The sequence below is a fragment of the Epinephelus lanceolatus genome, chromosome 1 (assembly GCF_041903045.1).
Source record: "Epinephelus lanceolatus isolate andai-2023 chromosome 1, ASM4190304v1, whole genome shotgun sequence".
In the NCBI taxonomy this organism is placed as follows: Eukaryota; Metazoa; Chordata; class Actinopteri; order Perciformes; family Serranidae; genus Epinephelus; species Epinephelus lanceolatus.
In genome coordinates this window covers 31089657-31112686 of record NC_135734.1, presented here as the reverse complement: position 1 = coordinate 31112686, position 23030 = coordinate 31089657, and the positions used below count along the sequence as shown (strand labels likewise).

The window sequence follows — 23030 nt, the reverse complement described above, 5'->3', positions numbered from 1 at the left end:
CCCTGAAAACCTGCTGCACACTACCTGCCAAGAAACAAGCAGCTAAAATTAGCAACAAAATTAGCGACTAGCTGGTGAACATAAATTTACCTGCGTAAACATTTAGCAGCTTAGGAACCAGAGACCAAAGAAAAAGCTGTTCTAACGCCCTGTTTGTGCTTTAAAATAAAATAAAAGCTCTGTGCCGAAAATTCTTACAATTTTCCAAACCTGGCATGTTTGCAAGTCACTTGCGGTCCATTCAGATGGGATCCGCGACCCACCAGTTGGGAGCCACTGCTCCAAATGAATGCTAATGCTGCTCTGTCTCTGCTGGATTTGTAATTGGCAACTGTTTGTGAACAACTTCTCTATATAAAGGTTCTAATATGTAAGTGTCTTGTTCACAGCTTGTTTCCACGGCCCCACAGCAGCTAAAACATCAGTTCTGGCAGGTTTAAATATACCCCAGCTTTAATTACTGTTCCAAGTGAAAGGACATAATTGAAAAGAGGTTGTATAAAGTAGTCTCGTCTGGTCTGATACAGTAAACACACACCTGGAATATTTCCCCCCCTCCTGAAGCAATGAATCTTTAATTTTTCTTTGTTCTTATTTTACCTTTTTCCCCTTTTTCATCCCCCTCTCTGTCTCCCTGTCTGTCTCCCTCATTCCTCTCACCCACGCGGCTGCCCTTGGGCTGGCGGCACTAAAAATAATTGAAATAGTGATACACTGTCAAGCGGCTTTAATGAGCAGCTGGAAACTGCAGAGGTACGGCCTTCATCTGCAACTCATCAGTGATCGCTGGAAAATTTGGGCCGGTGATGGAGTGATAACAGTAATGTGAAGTCTACTCTGGTTTAATGATGTTCGGGGTTATCGGCTTTGCTCGTTAATGGGCCGGCAACTAGAAGCCAGTGTTTCCATTCATGGTACAAAAAGATGTTGTGTTTCTGTTACAATTAAAACAAAGGCAAGTGGAAGTCTAAGTCTTTCTTTTTGGAGAGAAACATGCAATAATAACACTTCAACTTCTAACTGTTTAGCATAAATAACTATTTCCGAAGTATCTGAAAGTAGCCTAACTAAGGGTGCTTTCACACCTGCCCTGTTTTGTTTGGTTCAATCAAACTCAAGTTTGTTTGCCCCCTAAGTGCGGTTCGTTTGGGCAGGTGTGAACACAGCAATCGCACTCAGTTGCACACCAAAACTACCAGACCAAGACCACTGGTTACAAATGAATTCTGGTCGGTTTGTTTGTGGTGAGAACGTGTTCCCACCTCGATCCGCACCAACTGCGCCTCGTTTTCAAACTGTATGGTTTGACTAAAATGAACAATGACAGCAATATAGTCCACGATGACCAGCACTAAAATCAACCTGCGTAGTTGTCCCTCCATTGTGACATTAGAAAGTGTCACATTTATTTTGCAAGTGTACTCTTCTTCAACGTTTTGTTTACTTCCTGGATTTTTCCCACATGGAAAGTCTGACTAATCAAGAGCAGCTTTCTCACGCAAGGCATTTTATCTGGTCCACTTGTAAATGCTGCCGTGAGAACACGAACCAACTCTAGACAATAATGCAACTTGAGTGTGAAGAGGTAGCACATCCCAAATTTTCATGTTAAGGAAGACTAAACACTCATATTAAACTTTAACTGACGCATGTGAGCCAGTTAAACAACCGAAATGTGACTATTTCGCAGCCAGAAGAAAAAGTTGGCATTACACGTTTCAGCAGACCACAAATACGTTACATGTGTTTCATGTGTTTCATACATACCATATCAACATTCCAAAAGTGACGCAGTTTAGAATTCATGTATATGAGCTGAGTTTGTCGTCAGGAGGTGGATGGGATGGTGGATGGCGTGTCGCCTTGGCAAGATGGCTGCCAAGCTGCAGACCACTTTCATATCCAGCTGTGATTGTGCTAACAAAACCTTGCATTTTAAACCAAAACATGACCTTTTCCTAACCATAACCAAGTGTTTTCTTGTGCCTAAACCTAACCACATGTTAACCACAGCATTGTTAAGTTTCTAAAATACTGCCACATAAGTTTCTAAAATACTGCGACATAATCATCTGTAGTTTGCGGGAACGTGTAATGCTAACATTTACTCTGCTGATGTGTTGGTATCTTGTCCTCCTGTACTGGTAAATTTGGGATGTGCTACCTTTTCATATTTTTTAGTCTACATTTAATCTTGCCTCATTAACTGAAAAACTAATGAAATAGCCGTAAACAGTAGAAAAGGAGTTATTCCACTTTTATTTCTTGTGCATTGTATGACTTCAGTGATGATGGCAAATTTGACCTATAACAATGGAAGAGTCATTTCCTAAGAAACTGCAACTTAAAGCACAAGCCCAACCTCCCGCTCTGTGTAATGATGAAATCTGTGTTTGTGGTGTGAGGCATGAAAAAGACTATGACTGGAGACAGAGTCAGGTTCCCTGACTAGGCTTGCGGCTGCATGGGGCAGCTCCTAACCTGTGCGAGGAGGACAGACACCCCGAGGGTTGGACTGTGGCAGCTGGTATGTTTCTAAAAACAGGCAACCTACCCTCCCTCGCCTCCTCCGCCTCCTCCTCTATTCTTCGCAGCAGATGCTGATCTTTGTCTGTCTTCAGAAGGAAGCAATTATTGAGTCAGAGGGAAAGACGCGCCTCCGCTTAATAAACCCACATCAAATCATCCGATGACTGACAGCCTTGGAGTATGACTCACGTGTTGGACGGAAGTGAAAAGGTTCAACAATGACAAAGAGAAAAATTAATTAGAGGTCTTAATAGAGGCAGTCAGGACAGAGCTTCAGGCACCAGATGTCCCACGCTTTCATCCCCTTCATTTTTCTCCTCATAAACAACATTTCCCTCCTCCAGTGGAGCAGCGTGACCTGGCTACAGTCTCTCTCTCTCTGCTCTCTGTCTGTCTGACTGACTGTATGACTCTTATCCTCTGTCCTATGTCAGCTCCGCTTCTTACATAAGGTTGACCTGGTAAAATTCCACAGAGCTCGCTTTGCTCCCTGCTCCTCTAACTTCCAAGTGTTTCACCCCGTAGTGACAACAATTTCTCACTGTTCAGATCCAGCCGCCCACTCAAAGGATGTTTTTCCAGCTGCTCACAAACAGGCTACCTCACTTTAAATGAGGCTTGACTGGAGGAGAGGCTTTACCTTCATGAGAGTCCATCATCTGAAAACACTGTGTGTCATTGTTGTGAGCATTCCTGCTGCCCGCTGTCCAGTGACTCTTGAAGCTGCTCGTGTGAACTGGGGATGCTTTGGCCACCATTGATCTGAAAGACATGCAACAACACTTTTATGTATAGAGAATTTTAAACTACACTTGGCTAAACATGCACACAGTCATCATGAGATGGTGTACTTGATATGGCAATCATACTATTTAGACTTCGCTTCACTCACTTTACAGTAGTTTGTCTTTAAAGTGAAAACAGCCTAGCAATGGGCCTCTTTTTTTTGCCAGGTATCAACTAGGTATCAACAATGAATTCATAATAAACGTGTCTATTTCTACTAAAAGTCAGGTTGCTGTCTACATTTTGACAACGTTTCACCAAGTTTTGATGTGTGCAGCTGTAATAAACTAATATTATGATGTCTGAAAACAAATTAAATGTACGTTAACTGATTTTTTTGGCCACTTGGGGGCAATGGAAACAGGTTGTGAATGCACAATATTGACAATTCCTTTTCAGCTGGCAAACTTGTTAGCAAACAGTTTCTTACCTATACATCCAGCAGTTACGGAGAAATATTATTTCAATCAGGAGAGACAGAAAAATGAAGTAGAGATAATATCTAAATCAGAATATGAGTGCACAGATTAACAGATGATTTGTGCTGATTAATATTTAACAGAAGTCTTTGGTGCTTGGACACCAGAGCGAGATATTTTGTGATCGAGGGACATCTGAGCAGCAGCAGGATAAATCCCCCAATGGAGTCCAGACAGTGGTGGTGGTGGTGGTGGTGGTGGTGGTGGCGGCTGATGACTCTGAGGCCGATGACTGCTGAGGCATATGAAGCTGATGAATCCGTAAAGACTATGTGGTGATGGGGACGTGGAGGGCGCACACGACAGCAGCAAGAAAGAACCATATTTAAAATGAGGAGCAGTAAGATGATAGGCTGACAGAGAAGGTGTGTTGTATGCTATTGATTGATTGTGAATCAGCTGATGACTCAATTGACCTACCCAGACAATAACACCTGGAGACAGTGAGTGAGCATATGTGCAAAGAGTGAATAGCAGGATGAAAAAGAAAACTAACAGCCTGAGGATGAAACGTATTTTCTTCCTGACTGAACTTCTGCTAGAGCTTCCTTATTCACTTGGAATATTGTGTCTGGCCACCAGATGAATTAAAGTCCAATATTCCAACACATTCTCACTCCCAACTCAGCATATATAGCCGCTTGGTCAGTAGACTTTCACTTCTATAAATTATGCGCTGTCTTCTGGGTGCATCTGTTGTTGACGTCCTGAGATGCCGTGTAAATTTACGCCTGTTACATACATTGTGTCTTCAAAGTTCACTTCTATTTTCAGGAAATGTACAGTTTCTGCTCATTAGATACAAACAGTCTTTTTCTAAATAAACTTACATCTATGAAACACCTTGTATTAAAGTTTATTTCGTTGTGCAACAAACGCACGTGGTTAGGTTAAGGCAACAAAAGCATGTTGTTAAGTTTAGATAAAGACATCATGGCTTGGCTCTACATTCACACCAGAAGCAAACCTGGCTTCCTGGCTGAAAGTGTGGTGTTGGACCCATCCACCACCCATCTACGGTGACTTTCCAGCTACTTCAATTACATTTTTGTCCAGCAGCATTTCAAACTGACACCATCCCACAGAATTATGGACTGACGCCGCCTGGCAGCATGTTGACTGCTGCAAAAGGATGTCTGTTTGAAATCAATGACCAAACAGCAGTATTTGACAACTTCAGAATGAGAACAGGTTGCAGTATTTACACACTATTTAGCTCTGTTTTTGTCACCGATTCCTGAGGAGAAAATCTGCCTCTTTAGCTGCTAAATGCTTGATCATGTTCACCATAGTTGCTAACAGTGTGCTGTTTAGTGCTGTGCAGGTAGATATTTTGCTGAAAAACAACAATATATGAGCCATGAGAGTGAAATAAAACAATAAAGTTGTGGGCCAGACAGCTAAACAACGAGATGAAACCCACTATAAAGCTCCATAAAGCTGAGAGGATCTGCAGATTCAAGCAATAATTGTACTTTCATTACTACACCTGACTTCTTCAATAGAGTGGTGCAGTCATGAGTCCTAAAACTCAGAAATGAGTTAACACTCTGCGCTTTCCGTTCCCTCGTCTCAAAGTAAGTGGTTTTTTTTGAATGGGTTTTTGGTTAGATGTCTGAAATAAGGTCTGTGGTTAACACAAGCTTAAAGATATGCAGGATATTCCTAAACAACAATGTATGGACTCAAACATAAGTAATCCCTCTCAATCGTCACTTACAACCCACTTAAAGTTTGTGGTAGTGTATTTTTCTGCAGAGGCTTTTCCTTTCACTGACGCTGGGAAACGTGTTTACAAACAGTGACTGACAATCTCTCCTCTAAGAGATTTTAAAATATATCAGTAAATACCCCACTTGGGAACTCTGAAGCTTTTATGCGTCTCAAAAAAGGTGGTTGCTAACAAGTGGCTAAATGGGACTACAGAGCGTCGTCACTAAGAACACGGCTTTACAGCTTCACTGTGGTGGCAATGTTGAAGAGATGTGAATGTGGTGTAGTTTGTTTATAGCCTAACGATAGCTTTTTACTTCTGGTGATTGCATTTTACACCTCAAAAACTTTTTTTTTGCCAAAAGCAGCATCCTCCAGGGCTGAAATATGAAGCCTACGTGGGAGTGCCAAAAACTGCAGGTCTTTGAATGAATAACCCCATGTTAAAATGCCCAACTTTACAGCAGAAATAAACATGTTTACAGCCTGGTACAAGAACAGCTTTGGTCTCTATAGCTATAGCAACAACATGACAACTGAACAATCAACTTTTTTTAAAAAATCAGCGGTTTACATTTTTTGAAGGATTTAAGTTACACATAATTAAGAGCGGGCCGCTTTGAGTGACAGGCTGTCTGCAAATAGTGTTCTCGGCTTCCCAGTCAGATCCACCCCTCACTCCTCCACAGCTTCAGCCACTCGCCAAAATATGGTCACTTCTGGCTCCAAAAAACCAAGATGGCAACAGAAAAAATGCCAAACTAAAGGCTTTAAAGCAGGAGTCCACAAACCAGTGGGTGACATCACGGTAGTTATGTCCGTTATTTTTATGATTCGCCCCAGAACTAATTTTCTGAAATAATCCAAATTCCACTGGAGAAATCCCATTGGCTTTTTATTAAGGAAACCAAGGCAACGCTAATGTGGCCTGTATGGACTGCACTTGTATCGCACTTTTCTAGTCTTCTGACCACTCAAAGCGCTTTTACACAACATGTCACATTCACCTATTCACATACACAGCATCACCTGCTACTGCTACTGCTACCTGCATGCACACTCAAACACCAATGGAACAGCCATCAGGAACAATTTAGTGTTCAGTATCTTTCCCAAGGATACTTCAACAAGTGGACTGGAGGAGCCGGGGATCGAATTACCAATCTTCTGATTAGTGGACAACCCACTCCAGCCACTCCAGTCACTGGGTTGGCTGTCACCCCTGCAGCCCTCTATGGTCACACTGTTTTCACATTGTCGTGGATACACTGATATGATAAACTACAGCCACTTTAATGTATTCGAAGTCTCACTCTAACCCTGCTGCAACATATCATCTTTTCCATTTTTAATTGTCTCACATCAGCAGTCCCAGCAGGTAAAAACAGCAGCAGGAGAGCAGACGAACCCAGAGATTACAGATAACTCGCCTGATGAGTCACAGACCGATGGATGACAGATGAGACCTATCAGTTTGCTATGGGATGTAACACGACACCACCACACAGGCTGGAGGGCACACACACACACACACACACACACACACACACACACACATACGACAAATATAAAGTCAGATAATAAGAGCTTTCTGCTGCATTACTCATGCCCATTTGAAATACATAAGCAAACAGAGTGAAACATCAATAATATGGATCAGTTACTCCCATCATGGCTGATGCAACTCACAAACTATTAAATTGTTTACTTTTTCTTTTTTCTCTGAATATGTTTGTACACAATTATCACAATGATATTCCTTATCAGATGATCAAATAACTCTAATGTCGTGCATGTTATGTATTAGATAACAACTGGGCACATCTTACTTTTTCTATTAAACATTTTCAGTGTGCAGCGAGTGCACATACTCGACTGCAGTGGTTGTACAACATGAACTGTACTCTGCGGTTCATTGGTTCATAATGTCAACAGACTTTACACAGCTGTGACAACCTGGATGTCTAAACACTTATGTACAAACTGAAAGATAACCAATCAATCGTTACACTGATGTCAAAAATTCAAGGTTTTTGGTCGTTCACCCCACCCACGCCCCCTCCAACTTTCTACCCTCACAGTCTGAATAAATCATGCACTTAAAATAGGAACTCGACTTTTTGCGTGACAACTGTGCAAGTCAGCTGTTTGCCAATCCCTTTTTTATTTCATAACAAGCCTCCTGAACAAGGTGAAACACTTTTCGTCGCCTCACTCAGATTATTAAACAAGCTCATAAAATTCCTCCTGCTTCAGGCCCATGAGTTGCAGCGAGTCAGTCACTCGCTGCTGTGTAAGTAGCTCAGCAGACTGGCAGAGATGAAGCCAAACACTCTTGTCCCTGATTTGAACTGTAAATGGTTTTCAGAGCCGAACACCAAAGAGAGTTTTTTTTTTTGTGTCCTGCAGGTTAGTCAACCCAGAGTGCAAACATCATTGTTCCAGTCCTTGGACAGTGCTAACACAGTTCTGAGATTTGAGTTAATTTGTAGGCACTTTCCGTTGAATTTAATCAAAGTTTCAGAGAAATGTGATAAGTTAAAACATTGGTAGATGTGAAACAAAAGAGAGGCCTGAGTACAATAAGACAATGCACAATCATGTATTCCATTGTTTATATATCCCTGCACAGGTGAATGTATGCACAAATACAAGTTGCAACACACTTGTGAGCCAGCCACACACACACACACACACACACACACACACACACACACACACACACACACACACACACAGACTGAAGACACGAAGAAGAACAAGTTTTACTGCTGGAAGGGGGGAGGATAAATCCTTTATTTAACCCTTCACTGTGCCGTGAAAACACCTCCTTAATATACGTGTGCAGGCTGAGATAACAAGCTTTTCTGCACGATGTTGTAAGCTGATGTTACACCACCACAGCTGGTTCAACACTGACCAACCGCCCCCGCCGTCGCACAACAGGATCTCGTCTTTCCCACATTTCCTCCAGCATCATTGCCACAGATCTGATCAAGACAGATGGTCTCATGTCCAGCAACACCGTTTAGTATTCTGCTGCTGCCTGGCTGCACTGCACGGCCTCACTGGCTGGCTGTCCTCACTCTGCACGGAGAGGCTGGCTAATAATTTGTCAGCCCCTGTGGGGTATGAGGCCAGCATGTCAACAACGGGCCCAGTGTTTCTCAGGCCAGCGATGGAGATTAGAGAGCGGGGCTGATCTGGCCACTGTGCAGGCAAAGGGGGGGGGGGGGGGGGGGTCGTGGTAGGGAAGGAGGGCAAAAGGAAGCAAGGGAGAGAGGGTGGTATTCCTGGGTCTCTCGCAAGGAGGGAATGCAGCTCAGACAGTGTTTTGCAACAGTCACGGCCATTTGGGATTGACAGCGGGGGCACTGGTGGCGTGTTATGTTTGCCAGCCACAGCACATTAATACCAGCACAAAGGCACAAAGCACCCTAACATGCCAGAGTATCTATTTCTTCACATTACACATGTACAGTGTTCCCTTGATGCAAAGAACGTTATGTTTTCTCCATCTGGGAGGTGTTGTGCAACAGCGTTCCCTCCTTTGCAGGTCATAAGGCCAACCAGCGGAAAACTACAGACGCGGGGTAAACTGTTTCATACAGGATGAAACATGTGTCTTCATATTCTGAGTAAACCAAAACATAGTAGTACCAAGAAAATCATTTCAGCATCGACGCAGGTTGACTCCCCTGTTATCAGTTGTTCAAACAGCCCTTTGCTACACAATGTACCTGCTGCCCACACAGCCGCAGGAAGCTCCACCTTCACCTCCATCACTGGCGCCACAATACATCTCAAGTTCCCTCACCTCAGGCCTCCAGATCCTCAGAACATAAATGTTCACTATCTGTATGTGCAACTAGAGCGCCAGATTTCAACAGCCCCACAGGCAAAGCAGACTGTGTGAGTCCAATAGGTGAAGAATAAAATGCACACATCTGACATCTTGTGACTGATTTGTGTAAGTGTCCTCACTCAGGAAGTGGTGGACTCTATGCAGCAGAGTGAGAAAAATTAATATAAGCTGTACAGTATTGAGGCAGCCACAGTCAGAGGACTAAATTTATTAGCATGAAACACTTTTTAAAGGGTCATTTCACCCACATTATGGAAAATTATATATTTCTACTTATCTCTAAATGCAAACTCAAGTCAGTTTTTCTTACATTAGTGCTGCAATCAGTTCATCTACAACTATTGACATTTATTGTTTCTGTTTTATGATGTTTTAAAGACCAAACTATTATTAGGCTTTCAGGTTCTGGGGAGTACAACTACATATCTGAAAAAAAAAGCTTCAGAGGGAGCTGATAAATCACCCAAAGTGTGTCAGCATTGGTTTGATTCAACACTACAAGTTTGAAAGTGGGAAAAAAAATCTTGGGTGTGGTGTTGGATAGAGGTGAGTTTACAAGACCTCTGCTTGAGGCTACAGTAGCCACTGCTCTCTCATCTCAGACTGAACTGTCTGTTGCATCGTGGGTAATGTAGGTGCCATGTTTTGACAAGAAAGAAAAGTGCGTGGAATACAAACTCAATATAAGTGCAATGCTAAATCTGCGGACTACTCTTTTTTAATCAATTAATGGAGAATAGTATCTACAGATTCCTTGATAATGAAAATAATCATTAGTTGCAATCCTAATATCCATAGGCCAAAATTGCAAATCAAAAATTCATCTCAGAGAGCTTCACAGTCTAAGTAAAAACTTCCCAGACAGACATGCAATAGATGTCCTGTGTACAGAATAGATCAGACATAACAATAGTAATAATACAATATGGAAAATCAGACTAACAATGATATCCAACCATGCACTTTTGGCTTTCCTATCGCCACAGAACACACTGATGATAGTTTTCATTGATTTTAGTAGAAATAAAAAGAGTAGATTAAAAATATGTGGATTATCCAGAGTAACTGGGACATTGCTTTTCAGAATTAGGTTGCTGTTTTAATTGTTCAATGCTGTGTCACACATAAAATCCCCTTTACCTCCACTGCACTGTGACTCAAAACTCAGACATATAAAAACAAAACTTTTTGCATTGCATTTTTAAAATTACCCCGTAATCTGAGGTGTAACAAGCACTCATCCGACTGGAGACACCAGCTGCAAACCACAACATTATTATCATGCATTTACTGTTCTGAACAACCAAGAGGCGTATTACTTTTATGACCATTAAGTGGCAATAATGATAGTGATTCTCTATGTGCCAGTTATTTTCTATTAAGGCCACTGGGAAAGTGTTTAATTCCTGGGAACAAAACACACAGATGTGTTCGCATGTGAGTGACGCTGGTGCAGATCATCAATGAAAGCTCACTGTAGCTACGTACGACACACAATGAGGCAAAAGGTGAATTCATGCTTGAGAAAGTAAGCTGCTGAAACGTAAACAAGATGTTAATCTGAATCTACTGTCTGCACATGAGAACAGAGCACAAACACCGAGCCCACACAAGATGGAGTCACAAACATGTACGCTGTTTTAAATGTTTCTGCAAATAAAGTGATCCTGAGTGTTCGCAGGGAAGGTCTAACCTTGAATGCCACCTTGATGTATGAGAATGATCAGTAGGCGGAACAAACAGACAGGCTGTTCTAAAGAAAAAACATCGAGTGTCATCACCGGCCTTCATACGTCAAGATGACTAACAAGATAGGCAACAGAATACCTCCTTTATGTCCCTGAACAAACCCTTCCTGTAACTGATATGTCTTCAAAACTGCCTTCATCACCTCAAAAGACAAATGTACATGTGGAAAATGATGACTTAAGTACGGAAAAGTTGTAATCATGTATAGTAACAAGACCCTGCAGCAGTGCAAACTAAAGCTTTGTTAGGATAAAGGTGTATTCAATGCATTTTATAGTGTGATATGATGTGAACTCTAATTCAAAACGTAAATAAATAAAAAACATTTTCACATGTATTTGTCAAGTACATAATTAAGACACAAAGATAAATATGTCTGTGTATAAACTAACACTTTAAAACCAAAAATAAGGATCATAAGGATCCAATTACAGTGCACAGTCAGAGCATTAATGAATACTAAGTAAAAGTGCATGGTATTTGCTTTGCGGAGTGGCTGTCACTGCCCAGTTCAGCAACTTATTCTTGACCTATTAATTATGTGAGAATCTTTTGATTCAGCAGAGCACATTGCCCATGTGAGGCAAATGACAAAACACTCCCTCCATTCACTCTTGTCCTTTGTATGAAAGTGAGCATGCAGACATCAAAGAGAAATGTTCAGGAAGTGGACTGACTAAACCCAAGTGTTGAAGAAGACTACCTTCTACCTTTTGTTTTTACTTCCCATGTCCTGTTCCGTCAGTTCAGCTGTGTTGCAATAATCTCTTACCTACTGGATATCCTCGAGCCGGTGACATATCATTATCAATATTAGTGATTACTTAAATTCCCCTCCCTATTGAAGCCTCACTTTAGTGATGCAATAGCAGGCAATATATATCTCGCCTTTGTTTGAGACAGGTCGGCTTAGTTCACCATGCAGGTGTAAAAGAATATGTACAATACAATGTGCATTACAGAAAGATGAGATCATCTCGACCCACAGGAAGGATTTTTTACTTGTTATAAAAACTTCTTTTGACTTTCCTGGAAAAAATACAGGAAAAACATAACAGGAATTGACCAATGAGTGTAGTAATAAAAGCTTACAGTGGAGACATTGGAGGAAAGTATCCTGTACATGTCTCTGACCCTCTGGGCAAGATGTTTTATAAATCAAACGACTAAAAAAAAGCAAGCTCTGTATAAATTTGGAAGGACAAAGGGTTTATTTGGATAGCCCTCCTACAGATAGTTTATAAAGTTTTAGTAACATTTCAACAGCTTAGTAGCTGAGATTTAACAACTGAACTGTTTTGCTTTGTCTGTAGATGTTTATCTGGGAGACTGGGTCCTCAACAGAGGGTCTGCGACCTTTAGGGGGTCCTCAGTATGTAAATTACAGCAGGGGGGCCACCAAATGCTTGATCATTATATTTTTAATTTAAAAGTTAAAAAAATTAAATGCACATTAACATGGCTCCAACATATTATTAGACAAGATAAACTGGACTATTCGTAAAACCTATTTAATTTACAGTACACAACATTAATGATCAATTAACTGTTACCCATGCTTCCTTGTGCAATCATGTGAACAAGGCAACGTTAATTAATGTGTGCAGGGGTGTAAATATAGACAGTGCAGGCAGTGCAGTTGCCCTAGGGCCTGCTGGGTGGGGGAATGCGAATGATTTAGATTGCTAGATTGCTACCTCGGAACTACACCTGTGTTCAAAGAAGAACTGACATTAAATTCAAAATGGTGCCATTTGCTAAGGGCTATATGTCCTCCAAAATGCAAACCCATCTCTGTTATATTTTCTTTTCTTTTCTTTTCATTTCTTTTTTGGTAAAAATTGTCAGTAGCAATCTATAATATAATTAATTAAATGAATATATATATATATATATATATATATATATATATATATATATATATATATATATATATATATATATATATAGGATATAGGAATCCTTTCTTATTTTCTTTGATATTTTTGTGACATACAGGTATGCAATGATGATTGTTTTATAACATGTATGTTGATGTTGTCTAATGTCAAGTCTCTGTTTAATCATGTGACAAGACGATACGATATCCATATCCGGTGGCTAGTTTAGGCATAGTATCTGTGAAGACTGACAAGCTGAGCACATCTACAAGTCCAGCGAGCAGCCATGCCTTTTATACATAAAAGCGGCAGTAAGAAAGACCAAGAAAGAGACAAAAAGGAGGAAAAAGTAGCAGATGGCAGTGGTGTGTGTGTGTGTGTGTGTGTGTGTGTGTGTGTGTGTGAGTGCGCCTTCTAACCAGAAGCCACAACTAGCGTGTGCCAGGGCCCGTCACAATAGTGTGCACTGGGGCCCGTGGTGCCACTGACTGTGTGGCTCCATTTTTTATTTTTTGTTTCAACATACTGGCTAATTAGTTTAATTTCTATTACAAGTGTACAGACATTCCTGTGAGCCACAATGGATCATTTTGTAACATTTCAAGCAACAGATTCTGACACACCCTCCACATCAGAACCCACTGGTGAAAGTGTCGAGGGTGAGGATAATGCAACCATGCTACAACTGCTGCTTACTTAGCAGCCACAGGCAAGTGCAAACAACACCTGGAAATATTCAGAGAATTATTTCAAATGCAACTCAGTTTTATACAATATGTGTAGTACAGGGTCACTGCTCCGTCTCTCTTTCAGCTACGAGGTCCTTGGCCTGAAGGACGTTAAAAACCCTGCTTTATGTGACAGTTCGCAACATATTCCAGAATAATTTAGTTGAACGTGAATGATTCAGTCAGCATGTGCTGCATAGGATGAATAGTTCAAGTTCAACTAAATCATTCTGAGAATATGTACGTTTGTCCATGAAATGTCACATAACCTGCACTCTGTGTATAACCTGTTAATCAAATACAGCAAACACCTGAATTGTTAAATCTCAACTAAGCTGTTGAAATGTTACAAAATCTCTTCAAATGATCGTAGGTGGACTAAATCAAGTGTTAACAAACCTAATTACAATCTAAGGAAACATTTATGAAAAATATTGTTTGCTGTATGACTCAAAGTGTCTCACATTTGTTCTTATTTCATCAGAGGGAAACTAAAAGTTGTTTGCAAAGATGGATATGAGGCAGAGCAGTGGTTCGGCCGTTGCTGTTTTCCAACTAGTGTTTACATGTTTCCCTGAATTCACATTGGTTTTATCTGGATGATCAAGTTTCCTCCCACAGTCCCAACGCTTGCACGTCAGGTGGACAGGATGCTCTTACGCTGTCCATGTCCCTGCCTTCAATAAAAGCTTAGCTATTATCCCATTTCCAGTTATATATACACCATTATTTCATACAAATAGTTAGGTGCTTCACAGGATTAATAAAACATTTAAACAGAGAAGCTGTGTGGTTTTCAAATGTCTGTGGTCAACAGCCTTGAAAACAAACAAACAAGTAGCCTGTAGCTGTAACAGCAAGGAAATGCTGTAGTAAATAACTATTAAAGAGGGTTATGTCTGCTGAAGGTTTATGCAAATATCTTGGAAGGAAATGTGTCAGTGTCCTTGTATGACTGACAAACATCCAGTGTTGCATGCAAATGTACATGCAAAAGCAACCCTGAGGCAAATGCAAATCATGACAACAATGAAAACTAATACAAACATTCAAAAGGTCTTTACATGATTGTATTACAGGCAAAATGTTTAAAGATGTTTACTCCTGGTTTTCATAATGGCACGCTGATCGCAGTGACAGGGTTAATGTAATGTGAATTTTCCCCTACGATGACACAATGAGCCGTCCACAGAATGTAACATGTGCAGAGTGATGAATGTGAGGTTTAGCTGTGATAATAACTCAGAGTGAGTGGGCGTAATGGGAATTTACTGCACTTAATGTGCTCATCTCCTGAAAGATATTTACACCAAAGAGAGTCAGAGAGCAAACCACAAGCAAATGTCAGGAAAATGCTCCGGAAAGATGAACACCACTTGTGTGACACACACATATACATACACAGGAGGTGCAAAGTGAGTCTGGCAGTGCTTCATGAACAAGACAATCAATAATGCCATTAAATAAGATGCCATGAATTGAAGTTTCCTTATAATTAAGGTAGAATAGATGCTGACAAAATCATAATCATAGCGCAATTAATACAAAAAAAATCAAAATCTGCTGTGTTAGCCAAGTATGTACACATACACACACACACACGCACATACACTGAATCTGACTTTGGTTTATACTGTATATTCTATAAAAATATCTTCACTATAAAAGTTAAGAGATGCTGATCACACATTCAGGTGGCCAGGAAGAGGAGTGGCCAATATAACCAATTCCCTTTGGGGCTTTCAGGTGAGTTTGCATACAGCAACTGATGTAATGACACATATGCACGCTCTGCTCATCCCTCGAGCTTCAGTCTCCAGCTTATCTGCATCATGTCTGCACCTGTCACTCTGTTGGTGTTGTGCTGGGCGTTGAGGCTGAGCTGCAGCGCCAGTTCACCCGAGTGGTTCCAACACATTTCTACCAGTCTCTTCAATTTGTCCGGGGACGTTGTGCTCGGAGGGCTCTTTCCCATCAACCTGCTCACCAGCAACCTCAGCCAGAGGAGGGAGCCTGACAACATCAGCTGTGAGAGGTAATGAGTTTTGAAAAATAGCATTTTTGGGGGGGAAATAATGACCCTCTTATTTGAGATTCCGACTAACAAGGCTTCTGTTTTCCTGCCACAGTTTAAATGAGGACGGACTGGGCCTTTCTCTTGTCATGAAATTTGCAGTGGATGAAATCAACGCAAACCAAGTTCTGCTCCCCGGCATCAAGTTGGGTTATCAAATCTATGACACGTGCAGACAATCTGCCGTCATCGTGAAGCCTACCATGTCTTTCCTCACTGCAAAATCCAACAATGCGCTATCTGTTTTGTGCAACTACACCAACTATGAGACCAGCATATCGGCTGTAATCGGTCCCTATAGCTCGGAAATGGTGTCGGTCATAGGAAAACTCCTGGGATTCTTTCTGATGCCACAGGTTTGGTTGAAAATATGTCTAGCAATATGTCTGCGTATATTCACATCCTGGGCTAATTTAACTGTTCCTAAAAAATATTCGTAATGTTGAAAATAAATCTTTAAAGTGAAGCTTTAAAGCTTCTACAGTGTCCCACAAGAAGCTGATTCTTTCATCTCAGAGGGAAATGAGGCTCAAATTGTTGAATTGTTGAATGAATACTCGCTGTCCTACAAAGCAAGCTGTGTCACAGAAAAATATTTGTTCATTTATTATTGTCAAATATTAATTATTTTTCCTGTTTTTAGTTTTTGAAGTACAGTAACATAGAAAACTACTGCCCACTTACAGAACAAATTATCCTACAACCACAGTAAATGTGCATTAGGGCTGCAACTGACGATTATTTTCATTGCTGTTAATTATTTTCTCAAAAAAACAAACAAAAAAAAAAAACAGAGGAAACGTAACTGTCGATTGTCAATTTCACTGTTTATTGACTGGTTTCCCAAAAAACATATTTGAAAGAATTATTTTCTCGATTAATCAATTAGTTGTTTGGTTTATAAAATGTCAGAAAATGGTGAAAAATGTTTCCTGAGGCCCAGGATGACGTCCTCAGATGTCTTCATTTGTCCACAACCCAAAGATATTCAGTTTACTGTCATAGGGGAGTAAAGAAACCAGAAAATATGCACATTCAAGAAGCTGCAATTAAAGAATTTTGACTTTTTTGTTTTCTTAAACAATTACTCAAAGCCAATATTAAATTATGAAATTAGTTGGCTAATAATTTATTAGTTGACAATTAACAGCTCTAATGTGCATTGTGTGTCAATAATGGAGCACTGCTGGGAAACATCAGTGTGGTAAAATTTAAAAAGTGGTATCTAACTCTTCTCGCTTCAGATTAGCTACGGCGCCACCAGTGACAAATTCAGTGACAAGCTCCTCTACCCGTCGTTCTTCCGTACGGTGCCCAGTGACAAGTGGCAAGTGGACGTCATGGCGCTTCTGTTGAGGGAGTTTGACTGGAACTGGGTGGCACTGGTGGGCAGTGAAGAGGAGTACGGACAACGAGGTGTGCAGGAGTTCTCCAAAAAAGCAGAAAAAATGTCCGTCTGCGTGGCCTATCAGGGGCTGATTCCAGTGTACGCTGACCCTGCACCAGCTATCAATACCATCATCCAAAACATCAAAGAAACCAAAGTCGGAGTTGTTGTGGTGTTTTCTCTTGTAGAGCCTGCTGTGAGGTTTTTTAAAGCGGTAAGTGCATCACTTTGAACAAGTATTACATATTATTGGTGGATAGATTATATTCAGTTCAATGATCCAATCTGATCTACTCCAGGTCATCAGGGAGAACATAACGGCTGTGTGGATTGCCAGCACAAGTTGGGCTATCAATAATCAACTGGTTTCCCTCCCCAATATGAAATCAGTCGGTACAATCATTGGATTCACTGATGACACAGAGACCCTGGATCTGCTCCCTGCCTACACGCAAGCACTCTTCACCAAACTGAGTGAGGAGAGGGCAAAGACACCTCCTCCAGCACCAAAGTCCAAAGGCAACCCTGACAATCCCTGCCCACAGTGTTGGTTCTTGTCAAAGGATAATATCAGCCTGGTAACAAACGCTGTAGTGAATCACACAGCTTTCAGTGTGTATGCTGCCATCTACAGTTTGGCACAGGCACTGCACAACCTGCTGAGATGCAATTCAACTGCCTGTATGCATGGGCCTGAAACCAAAGTATATCCCTGGGAGGTGAATTCTTTTCTTTTTTGTGGTCAGATGATTTGAAATTAAAATCATTTTTCAACAACATTGAGATTAACAGATTAATTAAATTGATTAAAGAATAAAATCTTTTTTTCCAGCTGTTGGAGGCTTTAAAGAATATGTCTGTAAACATAAGTGGCAAACATTTAGAGTTTGACAGTAACGGCAACCCAAACATCGGATACAGGATGATTGAGTGGGTCTGGAACGGTTCGAAGGTCAACTTCACAAATGTTGGAAGCTTTCATGACCAACAACTGACCATCAACAAGACCCTCTTCAAATGGCACACTGACAACTCTCAGGTAATTTCAACAAGTTACTAGAAACTTGATAGAAATTTGTAATCATCATGTCTACCTGAAAAGCTTTGTGGTTAAATTTCATCGGATCATAAACAAGTCTGTGCTCCTGAAATGTTGCATTTTTTCCCACAACAACTTTACTACAACAACTTTTGCAGGTTCCTGAGTCCAAATGTTCAGCAGACTGTGACAAAGGCCAGGTCCACAGAGTCAAAGGCTTCCACTCCTGCTGTTTTGACTGTATCGACTGTTTGCCAGGCACTTACCAGAAAAACAAAGGTAATGTGTTTTCTGTCACATACTTATACCTAGGGCTGCCCCCGACTAAGAATTTCCCGAGTCAACCAACAGTCATCATTTAGGGCCATTAGTCAACTAGTTGCCTGCCTGTTGAGACATTAATTTAATTATTAAATTATATATTTTGGGCAGGGCAACACAATGGTTTGAGCTGAAGGTGTGAGAAAGAATAGTATCAGTAACATTGTTAACACTGTGCTACATTACAGAGAAATACAAAACCGTACTAATGAACCTTCATTAATATAGGCCTATATTTTATCTACAAGTGCACGTCACACACTGAGCGAGCCGCCTGTTAATGACGCTGTCAACAAAGCAGTAATGATTGTGCTAAGTGGCTAATGGGCATCCTACTTACATGTTTCAGATGATACGTCATGTTTGTAGTCGACCAATGAAGATAAGTTTACATATCACCTTCGGTTCGTCCTTCACCTTCTCAAAGTGATGCCACACTTTTTTTCTCTTTTTTTTTCAAGCAAGTGATGAAATCTTGTTAGCTTATGACGTTTCTGGTCAATTAACGTTTGGTCAACTATTAGGGGGCAGCCCCACTTGATCATTATTAAAATTCCTTATGTCAAGGAATAGTGTAACGTTTTGGAAAATCAAATCATTAAATTTACAGAGAGCTTAATGAGAAGTTTCACATCACTCTCAGGTCTTAATGGTAAAGACAGCAGCCAGTTTGTTCTCACAATCCTCATAGACATTACTGGCTGAAACGGCGGATAGTGGAACAACCAAATTGTAGTGTGTCCTGTGTTGTTGGTAGCTGCTAGTCTCTGAGAAAAAAAAACAGAACATGATCTGGTTGTCTTGCCTGGGACAGTTGTGTGTGAAAAGTTGTCTGTTTCCACTTTAATCAAAGCGAATTTCCTGTTGTGCTCTCTGACTCACAGAGGACATCCAGTGCACTAAGTGCCCTGAGCGTCAATGGTCTCTAAACCGCAGCACTAAATGCACTGACCCCACCTTTGTCGTTTTGTCCTGGGACACGTCTGAGGCTCTGAAGATGACGCTGGGTGGGCTGCTGCTCCTGGTATGTCAGGTGTCAGTGGGTGCTGTGTTCCTGAGATACAGAGCGACCCTGTTGGTAGCGGCCTCAGGGGGAGTCCTGAGTTTTGTGGCTCTGCTCAGCCTGATGGGAGCTTGCCTCAGTCTGGTGCTCTTCTTGGGACAGCCGGGGGACGCGGTGTGTCGTCTGCAGCTGCCCCTCACCTCCATTTTCCAAACAGTGGCCCTCTCCATCATCACATCCATCTCACTACAGGTGAGGAATGACAGGTAAAACACATCACTGTACTGTAGGATAAAAATAAATAGTGCACATTGTAATCAGGCTATAAACCTCTGTTTTTAAACAGATACTCTACGTGACAGAGTTTCCAAAGAAAGCCGCCTCTCACCTCCACATACTGAGAGGCCCTGGGAGCTGGCTGTTTGTGCTGGTCTGCTGTGCTGTGCAAGCTGGTCTCTGTGGCTGGTTTGTTCAGGAAGGGCTCTCGCTGTCTGAATATGTGGCACAAATTAATATAAACTTTGTGGAATCTTTTCTGGCATGTCCAGTGTCACCCTTGCATGGATTTGCTGTAATACAAGGTTTCAACGGTACCTTGGCCCTCATATCCTTCATGTGCACCTTCATGGCAGCAAAGCCTCTTCATCAGTACAACCTTGCCAGGGACATCACCTTCTCCACCCTCATCTACTGTGTGTTCTGGGTGACCTTTATTCCAATCTACATTGGTTTGAATGAAAAGAACAAGTCTATTGCCCATGTTTCATTCACCCTGGCAAGCAACTTGGGACTGGTGGTGGCCTACTACTTCCCAAAATGCTACCTGCTGTTGAGAAGACCTGAGCTCAATACAGCAGACCACTTCTGTACCTTCCTGGAGGGCATCCCACTAACACAAGCTCAGGAGGAACTACAGCCACGGACAGGGTCTCAGAAATAAACCAAAGTGCAGTTTTATGAATAAAATCTCAAAGAAAGAATCTGCAAGAGTCAAATATCTGTAAAACTTTCATTTTATATTTATATTTGAACAAATAATGTTTGTGAGTTTCATATAATAAATTAGCTTAAGCCTACAGTATAGGCTGTGGAACACTCTGGTAATTAGGCTTTAATAAGCTGACCTATAATGTACTGTGTAATCATCAGGCCCATACTGTATCTGCACCTTGAGAACTCCTCAAATTTCTTGCAGATTTCTCACAGATTTTAGGAATATAGACGCTGCTTGTAAAACTCAGAATATTGTAAATCTCTCCTCCACTCCCTTGTGCATGTGTGTGACTATCTTGTGTTGTAGTCAGTTATCATTAAAATCAAAGTTTGTATTGTACTGAGAGGAAATGTCAAAAATATGATCAATGAAAATATGATAAGATTTACTGTTAATAACTTATTAATAGATTGGCAAATTCATTTTTGTTCTCTCTACTCCATATTGAACCTTCCATTTTAATGACCCTGTGTCCCACATTTTGTTGATTGACTTTTCCAACAAATGTTTACATTTTTCTTGAAGTGTTCGTGATCACATAGAATTTCTGATTCAAAGTTTCTACTAAAATCTACTAAAGTAATTATTTTAGCCTGCTTGAGGTAATTTTAGGTTTAAATGTATTGTGTGAGGTTCTTATTGTTCAAAAGCAACTGTTTTGGGTCATTGCTGAAAACAATTTTTAAAAAATCTGCAGACTCCGTCGAGGCCTGGTAATCATTAAAAACATAAAAGATATACTGCTCATTTACAAAGTATGAAAACAATACATTTTACAACTTAAATTGCATTTTGTACATTTTTATTATAATAAAAAGTCTAATTTTCTTGTTAACATTGCTAACATGTATGCAATATATATAACAATAAAGGGGCAATAAAAAAGGTAATATTTTGTTTTCTTTAACTTTTCCAGTAGTATGTATCAAGGCACCGCCTATACTTGAACAATCTCAATCAGCGGTTAAGACGTCTTCAGGTCTTTAACTAAATAAAAGTAACAATGTCCTGGATATAAGTATTATTATCAAAATGCACCTAAGTTCAAAAAGTAAAGACGGATGGTCTCGTCATTGATATGACAGGGGTTTTTAGGTATATTGCTGATTAGATCCACTGAGATTGGAGTTGTGTGAAGTTACTCTGTGCTAGGATTTAGTGAGATTATCATGTACCTATAAGAATGATAATGTTATTAATTGCCCAGGAGAGCCCCTGAAATCCTAATTTTTTATCTTGTTGTACAACATAATAACCTGCATTTACAAATTATTATCTTGCGTGCATAAAATTTAAAAACATATTATATTTTGGGACCTTAAAAGCTCCATAATTTAACACCATAATGAGTACTTTCTACTAACCAATTACTTCACTCTGTAAGAAGTTGAACTATACCAAAGCTACCCTGTGGAAAAATCTTGTTCGGTTAACGAAAGCTACTTGGTAAAAGTATTTCAAACTACTTTGTGAAAAAAAGATAAAATTTACAATGTACATGTTATATAAAATTATAACATAATAAAGTAGTCTACCAAAAAGTCACATGCCAACAAAAATTGCCACTCAATTGAATTTATTGCATGGTTAACACTTCCTGCAGCTACAAATATTTTTCCTTGAGCCTCCCTGAGTGACTGGTGGAAAATGCACGACCCTCCCTCCACCATATAGTAATACTTACTGACAAAATATCACTATTTTAAGCTCAGATTTGGTTATGTTTTTTCTGACAAAAGCAAGCCTTGCGCATTATAAAAGAAGAAGCAGAAGAAGATACACTTTATTTATCCCTAAGGGAAAATTAAATTTTTTCACTCTGTTGTCATATACACATCCCCAAACAAGCGTCAGAGTGAGGGGGGGCTGCCTATTGACAGGTGCCCTGCTCAAGGGCACCCCAGCAGTGCCCAGGAGGCGAACTGGCACCTCTCCAGCTACTCTTACACACTCCATATTTGGTCTGGATGGGGACTCCCTCCGGTTCTCAACCCAAGTCCCCATGGACTGAGCTATTGCCAGCCCAGCAGTATGTTTAAGGACTGTCAGGAATTTGAAAATACAACGATAATTTCTGTTTTTACAGTTTCTGGCTATGATAAATGTTAAAGATGGAGTCTGTTTTAAAGAAAGCATGCCTTCCAAACCCACTCGAAGGCATGTTTTCTGTAAAAACCTGTGGTAAAATAAATACAAAATACAATCATTTCAGTTTCTATCCCCAGTGCTCATAAAAATATTTGACATACCTCCGACATTTTGCATCACTCCCTTCCCCCGACAACTAACGAACGGCCCTTAAAAGACGTAAGGAGCAACACTAGCCTAAAGGGAAAACTTTCAAGCTAAGCTAAGCTAAGCTAACGTAGCTTTTCTTTACTCCTCTCCGGCTCATCTGTTGCCATCCAGCTGACTTTACACCACAGAGTTACAGTCCTATGAATCCTGTCAGGCAGCTCCTCCTCTCAGTGTGTGCGTGTGTG

At 40.6% G+C, this 23030-nt stretch overlaps 1 protein-coding gene and 1 long non-coding RNA gene across 2 annotated transcripts; one reads left to right on the top strand and one right to left on the bottom strand.

Moving 5' to 3' along the window:
• Positions 1-578: 578 nt before the first annotated feature.
• Positions 579-22935, bottom strand: LOC144463826 (uncharacterized). Its single transcript, XR_013491821.1, has 3 exons — positions 22797-22935; positions 19508-19799; positions 579-3291 (listed from the first exon to the last, which is right to left on the bottom strand). It is a non-coding gene; the product is annotated as an uncharacterized LOC144463826 (long non-coding RNA).
• On the top strand, positions 15561-21425 carry tas1r3 (taste receptor, type 1, member 3). The gene is made up of 8 exons (XM_033626021.2): positions 15561-15764; positions 15859-16159; positions 17048-17404; positions 17490-17909; positions 18023-18229; positions 18388-18508; positions 19435-19805; positions 19900-21425. The coding sequence occupies exons 1-8, from the start codon at positions 15562-15564 to the stop codon at positions 20491-20493; spliced, it is 2574 nt and encodes an 857-aa protein (XP_033481912.1). The 5' UTR covers position 15561; the 3' UTR covers positions 20494-21425.
• Positions 22936-23030: the final 95 nt, after the last annotated feature.

Excerpts from the sequence above, each read along its gene's own strand:
- tas1r3 (XM_033626021.2), top strand. The coding sequence starts at position 15,562 with ATGTCTGCACCTGTCACTCTGTTGGTGTTGTGCTGGGCGTTGAGGCTG. Across the intron at positions 15,765-15,858 it reads GACAACATCAGCTGTGAGAG|TTTAAATGAGGACGGACTGG; the intron begins GTAATGAGTTTT and ends TTCCTGCCACAG. Across the intron at positions 17,405-17,489 it reads CTGTGAGGTTTTTTAAAGCG|GTCATCAGGGAGAACATAAC; the intron begins GTAAGTGCATCA and ends GATCTACTCCAG.